The sequence below is a fragment of the Larus michahellis genome, chromosome 1 (genome assembly GCF_964199755.1).
Source record: "Larus michahellis chromosome 1, bLarMic1.1, whole genome shotgun sequence".
In the NCBI taxonomy this organism is placed as follows: domain Eukaryota; kingdom Metazoa; phylum Chordata; class Aves; order Charadriiformes; family Laridae; genus Larus; species Larus michahellis.
The window spans coordinates 55,202,342-55,212,168 of NC_133896.1; the positions used below are offsets into that span (position 1 = coordinate 55,202,342).

General features: G+C 61.2%; 1 protein-coding gene across 2 annotated transcripts; it reads right to left on the reverse strand.

Moving 5' to 3' along the window:
- Positions 1-31: 31 nt before the first annotated feature.
- Positions 32-9,106, reverse strand: CSDC2 (cold shock domain containing C2). 2 transcript variants are annotated; one of them, XM_074577901.1, is made up of 4 exons: positions 8,849-9,106; positions 2,594-2,859; positions 2,203-2,325; positions 32-1,941 (listed from the first exon to the last, which is right to left on the reverse strand). In XM_074577901.1, the coding sequence occupies exons 1-4, from the start codon at positions 9,080-9,082 to the stop codon at positions 1,779-1,781; spliced, it is 786 nt and encodes a 261-aa protein (XP_074434002.1). In that variant the 5' UTR covers positions 9,083-9,106; the 3' UTR covers positions 32-1,778. The 2 variants fall into 2 exon arrangements, with proteins under 2 accessions (XP_074434002.1, XP_074434008.1); XM_074577907.1 differs by lacking the exon at positions 8,849-9,106 and adding an exon at positions 7,278-7,362.
- Between the last annotated feature and the right edge of the window lie 721 nt (positions 9,107-9,827).

The window sequence follows — 9,827 nt, forward strand, 5'->3', positions numbered from 1 at the left end:
ACGGAGGACAAAGAGCCGGGATGGGCAGGGCTCATGGGAAAGTCAATTTTAATGGTTTATTGCCAATGTTACAAAGGTTGACACACGGTCAGACAGGCAGGAACTACACTGGAGTTGTAAAAACACCAACAAGTCTAGGGTTTTAGTTTATTTCCCAGAAAAAGAGGAAAAAAAAAAAAAAGAATCAAACAAAGTTTGCCTTGGCCAAGCTGACTGCGTGTCCCGGGGATGCCTGGGACCTGAGCCGGTGTCGCCGCAGCCCCTGGGTGAGCCGGGCTGCGGGTTGGCAGTGAGATGGGCTGTGGGGTCCCGGGGCAGTCCCCATGCCAGCCCGGGACGGGGCAGCACGGAGTGGTTCTCCCAAATCCACCGGCCCCCGGCTGTCCTGCGTGGCACCAGCCTTGCCCCCCTCTTCTCCCCACTTAGAGCAGACCCTTGTCCCCACCGCAACAGTGGCAGCAAGAAAGGTGGAAAATGCCCCTCTCCATCAGTGCTGGGAACCGGCAGCACCGGGGGCTCCCGCCGAGTGGGTGCCTGGGATCCGGCTGTCATCGCCCATCCCGCCCAGTGGGGACGCTTGCCCTGCTTCGAAATAAACCCCTTCAGATGCTGATAATCTCTGGAGCGTCGGTGCGGGCACCGTTTCCCTGGTGTCACCTCAGGCCCAGCCCGCTCCACGCTGTTCCTGTCCCACTGCTCTCTGTCCCCGTCCCTCCCCGGGCTGCGGGAGCCTGCCTGGCCAGGGTATGGCGGAGAAGACCAAAAAACAAAGTTTGTGCTTTGTATACGAGACCCTGCCTACGCCGAGGGGCTGGGGAGGAGATGGCTGCGCTTGCCCTACGGCCGAGGCTACTCAAACCCCTCAGCCCCTTGCCCCCCCGGCAAGCTACGGACATGCACACACACACACACACACACACACACACGCATGGGAAGAGGGGTCCCCAGGGGGCTGGGGGGACAAGGGGAGGAGGAGGAGGAGGCAGCCATCTCCCCAAAACCACGTCAGCACCGAGCCAAGAAAAGTGCATTACCGGCCCGGTGGGGAGCACGGAGATGCCAAGTGCACCCCCAGCCCCCCGGGCACAACACCGAGCACCCACAGCACCCTGCCAGCAGCCGTTTGCCCCTTAAAACTACTTTTTTTCTTTCCGTAAGCCACTCGCCTCCCCGTGGCACCACTGACCTGAGATCTTTTGATGGAGGGCCGTGGCTCAGGCGGGTGCCGTGAGCTGCCAGCGATGGGGATGGGTCTCAGCCACCCACTCCCTGCACAGTGATACGCTGCCCCATGCCGCCCCATTTCCCCCCGTCCCCATGGCATGCCCCACTGCTGCCGTGCTGCGGGACCAAGCGGGGTGTCCATCTTGCCAGAGTGGGGTTCAGGAGGATGATCCGAGCCCCCCCAGCCTCCCCCCGGCCCTCTCCAGCTCTCAGCACCTGCTTCAGCCCGGGGCAGCCGGGGGGTCGGGGGGTAGGACTGGTTCCCCTGGTCCCCCATGGCATCTGGGACAAGGAAGGGGACATGGGGCTCAGCACTGCCCCCGGATCTGGGGGGTGGCAGGGGAAGGGTCTGCTTCCCCCTTCCCCCTCGACAGACACTTACAACACACACAGAGAAAGGAAACCGTAACCTTATAAAAGACACCGAACGCAAACGCCTGCGTGTTTGGGGGCAGCCCTGGTCCCATCGCCGCCTCAGCTCCCCCCATGCCCGCCACGAGCGGCTGGGCAGGCTTGCTGCATGGGGCCGAGCGGTCGGCGGCCCCCCCGGGCGCCTAGGAGCCGATGATCTGGCCGGACCATGTCTCGTGCTTCGTGTGCGGCGCCAGGTTGGTGAGGACCACCTCCACCGCCTGGAACTTCTGGTTCTTGGGAGGGATGGGGCAGACCTTGTACGTCACCTCATCCCCCTCCACCGGGACGTACTCCCCCTCGATGCTGCAGGAGAGGAGAGGGGAGGTGGTGGGGATGGGGCCAAGAGCCAGACCCCCTCCCTGGACCACCCAGCACCAATAAGGCACCCAACCCACCAGCTGCGCCTTGGGAAAGAAAACCCACTGGCAAAGGCGGGTAGAGGACAGGCAGAGCCCCTTCCCCACCCCACGGAGACATCCCCACCCCAGCCCATGGTTCTCCAGCCCCATGCTGATGGCATGGCTCCCCCAGGGTGCCCCAGCACTGTGCGACCCCTGGACTTACTCAGACACGTGGACGAAAATGTCCTCTGTGCCATTCTCGGGGGTGATGAACCCGTGGCCCTGGGAGCGAGAGAACTGCTTGCAGACACCCTTGAAGATGGGGCCGGCAGAGGCACGCGCCGTCCTGCGGGAGGAAAGGGATGGAGATGTCTCACCAGCGGCACTCGCCTGGGGGGCAGCATGGGAGGAGGTTTGCTATGGAAGCACGGTGTTCCCTGGGAGAGGGCATGGCACCCACCCACAGCACCCTGGGCAGGTGGCTGCGGTGATGCTGGGTGCCGCGATGGCGACGTGCACCCGGCGTAAAAGGTTTTGCAGGCACTGCTGGTGACCATGGTCCCTGCTCGGCTCAGCCAGAGCCAAACCCGCTCGCTGCGTGCCGGGCTACTTACGCCGAGTAGGTCCTGGTCCTCTTGGTAGGGAGGGGGCTGGGCAGGTCCCGCAGCAGGAGGTTGCCCCGCTCCCAGATGCGGCTGCCCTCCCGCTGGAAGGGGAAGGTGGGCCACACCGGCGACTTGGGGGAGTGTAGGGGGGGCACCGCTGGCGGAGCGCTGGGGTCTGACGACATGGTGGGACCGGCGGGCTCCTCCGTTTTGGGGATGGGCGGGCAGGCGGCAGGAAAGAAGGCGCCGGGGCGCACGGGTCTGCTGCCTGAGACCTGGGGAGCAAAGAGGGGTGGTCACAGGCCCGCCCAGGGGGGCTTTTGGCCAGGGCAGTTTGCTGTCAGGAACTGCCCGCTCTGCTCCCAGCCCCACGTCTGTGCGGGCGGGCAGCCTGACATTTGGTACTGGGCACCAACCCCCGGCACTGGGAATCGCCCATCCGGGATGTTCCAGCAAATCAGTCCCGAGGGAAGGAAAGAGCCTGGTTTGTTGCTGCATCTTTTATTTTCCAGGATAATCCCACATATTAGAGATGAAGTGGCTAAATCGGCACGCGCCCTGGGAGAAGGTGCTGCCACGGGCAGGGGCTGTTTTTCCAAGGATGCCCACGCTGCGCCAGCCTGCCTAGTCCCCGGCCTCTGGGATCTCTCCCAGCCTAAGATTCCTGCTAAAAGGGTGAAGGAAAAAGGCTGAGACCACAGGTAGGTCAAGGTCAGGGGTCTCAGGTCTCCCCACCATTGGAGGCTGCCTCAGCGCTATGGGATTTAGGATCCAACCCCAGCCCCAGCCGGCAGCTCGCTGCCTACCTGAGCACATCCCTACAGGGAAGGGACACGGCTGTCCTCACCGAACCACCCCGAGCATGAAATTGGGAGAGCTGTGCATTTTTAAGCCTCCCAGTGAGCTGCTCTGGTGTGTGAGCAGCACTGCGGCCGCTTGCGCAGGAAGCCTTTGCTCTGACGATTTCTCTTCCCATCAGTCGCCGCACCCGATGCTGGATGCCTGGGGGGCATCTTTGGGGGCTTTGGGTTGGGGCTCACCCGTCTCCCTCACTCCTCAGGCTCGGGGGTTTCCCCATCACCCGGAGCTGAGGAGCCCGACATCCCATGGAGTTACCGTCCCCTTCCCCGCCACCCCCTCCAGCCCTTCTTGCCCCGCTGGGGCGTGCGGCATCTTTTGGGACGACACCTGCACACACCGGGAAACCCAGAGAATATTTAATTTGGTTTCTGACTCATCCGCGGCCCCTTGAGACGCAGAGGCCCTGGGGGGACGTGCAAAAGGGGGTCACCTCCGCTCCCAAATTAGCAGGCACCAAGGACATGGGAAATGGTTTCTAGAGCAGCCCAAGTTTCGGGGAGGGACCAGGCGACTCCTGTTCCCCTCACCCACCTCCGCTTGCTTCCCCTGCCAGGGGCCTCTGCCTGTCGCCGAGCCCTGACCGCTGCCAGCCCCACTTCAGTGCCCACCCATGCCGTAGCTGTTTCCTGACAACTGTCCCCTCTCAGCCCTCCAAAGCTTCACCCTGAGGTCCAGGTGGCAGAGGGCACACTACGGTCCCACCCCAAGGCCTCCTGCCCTCCCAGACAACTTCCAGCTGTGGCCACAAACCCCTCCGAAATGTGTCTCCCATCCGACTCCCCCCCAAAACCCTTCGTGTGCTTCAGTGTCTCCTCTCTGCCGCAAAAGAACTGGAGAACATGTGCCTGCCTTCTGCTCAGCTCCTGTCCCACTGGGCTCCGTATCTCCTGCCTCCATGTTCAGGCTCAGCATCTCCTTCCCCCATTCCCAGGCTCAGCATCTCCTTCCCGTATGCCTGGGCTCACCACCTCCTTCCCCCCAGCCAAAGCTCCTTCACCCATGGAGCTCGGAGAGGCTCAGGGAGCACCCAAGCGAGACACCCAAAAGCCAGGGCAGCCCCCAAGCTGCTTCTCTGCTCCCATCTGTGCCCCCATCCGACAGCCCTGCTTCCACTGGCGAGCAGCCCAGACACTTTCGGGGCAGCAAAAAGCCATGTGGTCCCCAAGCATCCCTGCAGGATCCAGCACCTTCCCAGGAGGTGTCAGGGCTGGACCAGCAGGACAACTTGGGGGAAGCAGCCCTCAGTTCTCTGCACATCATGGAGCTGCCACTACAAAAATGGCTTCACCATGGCGCGCCTCCTGCGCCCGCGCTTTCGCTGACAAGGCCTTTCGATTCCCTCACCAGATTAGGGACAATGGAGGGTATTTAACCTGAATAACGATGCTTTGAGCAAAGTATTAGTATGCTGAGGCGGTTGGTTGGTGCCAGGAGAAAGAGCTTCCTCCAGCAGGTCCACAAGGGGCTGGAAAAATGGAAGTTTCACAGAGGCAAAAGAAAAATAAGAGGTGAAGGGGAAGGGGCGTGCGAGAGGGGGAGCCTTTCAAGGACAAAATGGCATGGGCAGATGGAAGTGGCAACAGAGAGCGGGTTTGCCCCAGGTTCACCTGTGGGACCCCCCTGCTTCCAGGGATGAGCGGTGGTGGGGAGCAGGAGCGTGCCGGGCATCGCTGGGGGAGAAAAGGCAGACAGCCCGCTCCTCAGGCCCACGGGCAGCAGCGGAGGTGCCCTCCCAGGGCTGCCATTTGCCCCCACGAGCGGAGCTTGCCCCACGTGGGAGAACAAGCCGGGCACGACTGCCCATGAGCTCTTCAAGGGGCTCCAGCTGGTCCATGCGGATACGCGTGAGAGCCCTGGCATGGGGTGGCAGCTCACCGGGATGAGCACGGGAACAGGGCACGGCGAGGCTGTGGGATCCCCGTCCTCAGGGATACGCAACCCCCCCAGGGACACATCCCTCAGCAGCCTGTTCTAACCGAGGCACGGCACCCAACTCCTGCTTGGAGCGGGGGCTGCAGCAGAGACACCCATCCGTCCCACTGCCGTGCCAAAGGTGGCTCCTATGGCCACCAGCCACGTTCCTGGCGTGAACACCCCATATCTGTGGGTCAGCCTTGGGGCCCGGCGGCTGAATGCCCGGCTCTGCTGTGCCAGGGAAGCTGAGGCTGAGCAGGAGCTCTGGCACCACGGGGGGCTCCGGGGCAGCATCCATCCTCCCACCTCATTTAAATCCCCGCAGCAAACAAAGGGACCGAGGAAATTAAACTCACAGCAAATGCAGGCTGAGAGAAGAGGGGAGAGGCGAGCATGTCCTCGCTGGTCTCTTCTTCCCTCCCAGCCCAGCTGGAGAGCAGGGAAAGTCTCTCTCGACCTCCTGTCCTCCTGCCCTTCTCCTTCCCTCCCTCTGCTCCACCCCACCATCCTCTCCCCAGCCCTGACTGCCCTTCTCCACGCTGCAGCCCCAGCAGGCAACCAGGAGGGAGCACCTGGGGGGGTCAGGAGGCATTTTCCCCCTCTCCTCCATCGTCAGCGGTCACCCTAACCTCCCCCAGGGCTGAGAGCACCTCTCCCCATCTTGGGTCTCTCCAGGCCTGGCAGACGCCACCCACGACACCGTGTCCACCCCATGCACGTATACGGTGCGGGGATGAAATCCGGGTCACTTGAGGAGGCGAGCAGAGGCTGCTGCAGCCCGGCTTTGCCGTGGGGCACAGGAAGCCTTTCCAGCATAACAACCCCCCCTGCCACCGCTGCAGGACCTCCACTGGTCTCCACCTCCCCTCAGTGGCTTTGCTCCGAGGGTCCCCTGGGGTGACAGTCCTCCAAGGCAAGCAGCACCGAGCCCAGCTCTCCCTGGAAGGACGCTCTTTGTAACAAACACCCCCCCACCCCGTCCATCTCCCCACCTCCCCAAAGAAACCACCTTGGATGGAAACCCCAGAGCCCTCTGCTGATAGGGTTTCCTTCGGCAGCAGCAGCCAGCTTTGCTTTATATATTTTTCGGAGGGCAGGCTCCCGAGCCGAGCCAAGCTGACAGTCGGGAGCGCTCGCAGGCGAACGCACGCAGGAAACCCAGGCCAATTAAGGCAGACAGGCAGTAGACACATCAGCTTTTATCTCGAGATCCAAGTACCCCATTCATCACCAGCCACTGAAAGGTCTGCGGTTTATCAAATAAAATCACTGTCTCTCTCTCCCTCTCTTTAAAGCCAAACACATTGACTTGGGTGCTGGCGGTGACCTTGTTTAACTAAACACCCTTTCAAGGTCCCCCAAAGCGGGGAAGGAGCCTTTTGAAGAGGCACCAGCCTCTGTCTGCCACTCCTCGTTCATTAGTGGCAGCGAAGAAAAACCCCTCACGCGTCCCTGGGCCGGGCAGGGGGAATACATATTTAATTGGCTTAATCACCCTCGGTGAGACGGCCCTCCTGTGCTGCGCTTCTTTGTGCTCCTTCCCATCCACCGGGACCCCCAGGGCTGCTTGGGATGGATGGAGGGAGGGAGGGATGGACAGGCGGCCGCTCTGCCGGCGGCTGTCACGCTCCGGCTGCGGGACGTGACCCTTCGGCTGGCCCGCCGTCGCCTTTATGGGCTGTTTCCTTTCACGCCGCTGCATCCCTTTGCAAAATCCCCGGCTCAGATGCTGTCTGCCACCACGTTCCGTTTTCCCCAATGCTGCTGCTCCCCCCACCCCAGCCAAGGAGCAGGAGGTTATTTTCCCTCTGCTGCCTTTTCCAGTGAGCTCCCGCACCGGCTCTTCCCGGCCACTTGCCATCGCGTTTTCTCCATTCCTCGTGACTGCCAGCGACCCCAGTTTAGGAGTCACGTTTACCTCCCAGCTCCTTCCACCCCAGTAGCAAAAAGGTCTCAGTATGTCAAAAAGACACCGTGTTTCCGCAGCCGGCTGCCGGCAGCCATCTCCTCACCCCACGGAGCAGGGAAAGCGATGTTCTGGCCCGCCGCCATCCTCAGGGAGGCTGATGCCCCCCCCCCTCAGACCCAGCCTGTCTAGACGCGGTCTGAAACAGAGAAGAGATACACCCCTCCAGCCGCCGGAGCGTGTCCCCAGAGCTCGATGCAAAAACAAAAATCCCATTTTTCAGCTGCTTGGCACATGCGGGCGCCGAGGGACCCACCGATAACGCGGTGGCCAGCAGAGACCCCGAATCGGCATCTCTCCCAGGGGGAGCGGGGTCTGCTGTGAGGGGCAGGAACCAGCTGGGGGACAGGGATGGCTCCAGGCAGGAGTTACCACAAGCAGGGCCAGTGCAGCGCCCGCCGGGGCTACGTTTCTCCATCCTCCCTTCCTCGGAGGAGGCTCGCAGCCTCGGCATCTGGCAGGTTTTTATAAATGCTGTCTCTGTCCGATGCTAATGAAAGCCTCTCAGCTCCCCCCCTCCCCCCCCCAGCCTCCTTTTTTTTGGTTACCAGATCACGCCATGAAGAGTTAAAGACCAAGCAAAGCAATTTCCTTGCCTCCCCTTGCATGTTAAAATCCCCTTTGCTGAGACAAATTACTACAGGAAAAATAAACCAGGCAGTTTTTGGGGAATACACACTGACAGCGTCCCCTCCCCAGCTAAGCCAATCACGCTCCCCACTCCAGGGATCTTTGCTGAGATAGTCTCGCCTACGATACAGCCTGCTTAGCGCTAAAATATGAATGTCACCTTTATGGATCGATTATAAAAAGCTCCTTCAGTCAGTGCTGGGCTGCCCAGTTCTCAGGGAGGCCGTAGGGGAGAGCAAGCGGGCTGCCAGATGCCAAGGGGAAGCAAAGGGAGAAGCCATCATGGAGGCTTGATTTACCTTTTAAGCATAGATGCATAAGCATCACTCCCAAATATCAAATTTGTGGGGTTTGGTTATTTTGGGGTTTTTTTGTTTGTTTGTTTGGTTGGTTGGTTTTTTTTAATTAGAATAGTGTCTGTTCAAAGACCTGGTGCAAACGTCCTCGTCCACGTCCTCCCTCCTTTGTGGATCTAACTTGCCATCTGCAGGAATGAATAGTGCAGCCAGTCCCAAAGAAAGCCCAATTCAGGCCCCCACCATTATCAGCCCGCTTTAATAAGACGGATTTTTTTACAAATCACCCCCCTCCCTCCCACCCCATGGCAACTGGAGAGCTGGCTCCCGGCTGATCTCAGCCCTAGGTGGCAAAGACCCGGCTATTTGCCCCCCAGCCACCGCCACCCGCCCCCTCCCCCAGAGGAGTTATTGTTCCTCAGGCTGGTGGGGAATAACCGAAGCGGAGGAGGGATGTCGCGCTTCACCCTCGCAGCTCTCCGCTGCCGCCGTCGGAAGGAAAAAAGCAGCTTTGAAAGAAAAAGGCGATACGCGAAGTTTAACCTCCAGCTTACAATAGCCCGGGCAAACTGGATGGCCATTGTGCCTCCCCTTTACCTCCTTAGCGGTGACGGGCTCCCTGGAGCTGCGTCCTGCCAAGCATCGGTGCTCAGTGGGGCCCAACGCTCCTCCGCTGCCTTGCGAGGAGCAGCGGTCTCGCCGGCAGCCCGGCTCTTGGAGGGGTTTCTCCCTCTGCCTGCCCGCCCACCGGCTGCCGATGGATCCGCGGTGTCTGATGTGTGTATGATGCGCGCCTCGCACACGCACACACACACACAGAGGCACACGCATCCGCACGCCTTCCCCTGACGTCAGGGCCAGGCCAGGGGGAGCGGGCAGGTGGGAGGGATCAGCTTGGTCATTTCTGAGCCAGGCTTAAAGGAGCGAGTCTCTATGGGGGGCCGGAGGGGACGAGGGTCAGCCCCGGTGGGGGGCTGCATCGTTACAGTTACGCAAAGCAACACGCATCGGTGGCACGGTCGGACGCAATGTATCAGCGGGATGGGGGGTGGGAAGAGCCCAGATCCAGGCCAGGTCCGGAGCAGGAGGGATCCCCTGTGACGGGTCAAACCTCTCCCCTGTCACCCCGAGTCCCGCTGGTGCTGCTGCAGCCGCCCTCCCTGCCTGCCCAAGCCTGCAGCCCCCCAGCACCCACAGGTGCCACTGTCACCCCCCGCCACAGCAGGAGAGCACGGGAGGGGGGGCACATGCCACAGATCCACCGCACCATCCCGCTCCCCCGCTCCGGGCTCTCAGCTGTTACAAACCCAGGTGCTTTCTAAGGGTCTCATGTCTAGCAGCGCACTATGCCACCACCCCTGACCCCAAAAGATCTTTCCTTTCCGTTTTCCCCCACCCTGGCATGACTGTGCTCAGGAGAGCCATCTCCTCGGGCAGACACAACGTCACGAATCGGCCCGAGACTTTCTCTCTTGGGGGCGCGGGGTGATGCGACAAGGACAGGCATCAATCGTTTGCTGTGTCCGCTGGGGAATAGGGCAAGGAGTAATGGGGTTTAAATTGCAAGGAGCAAGAT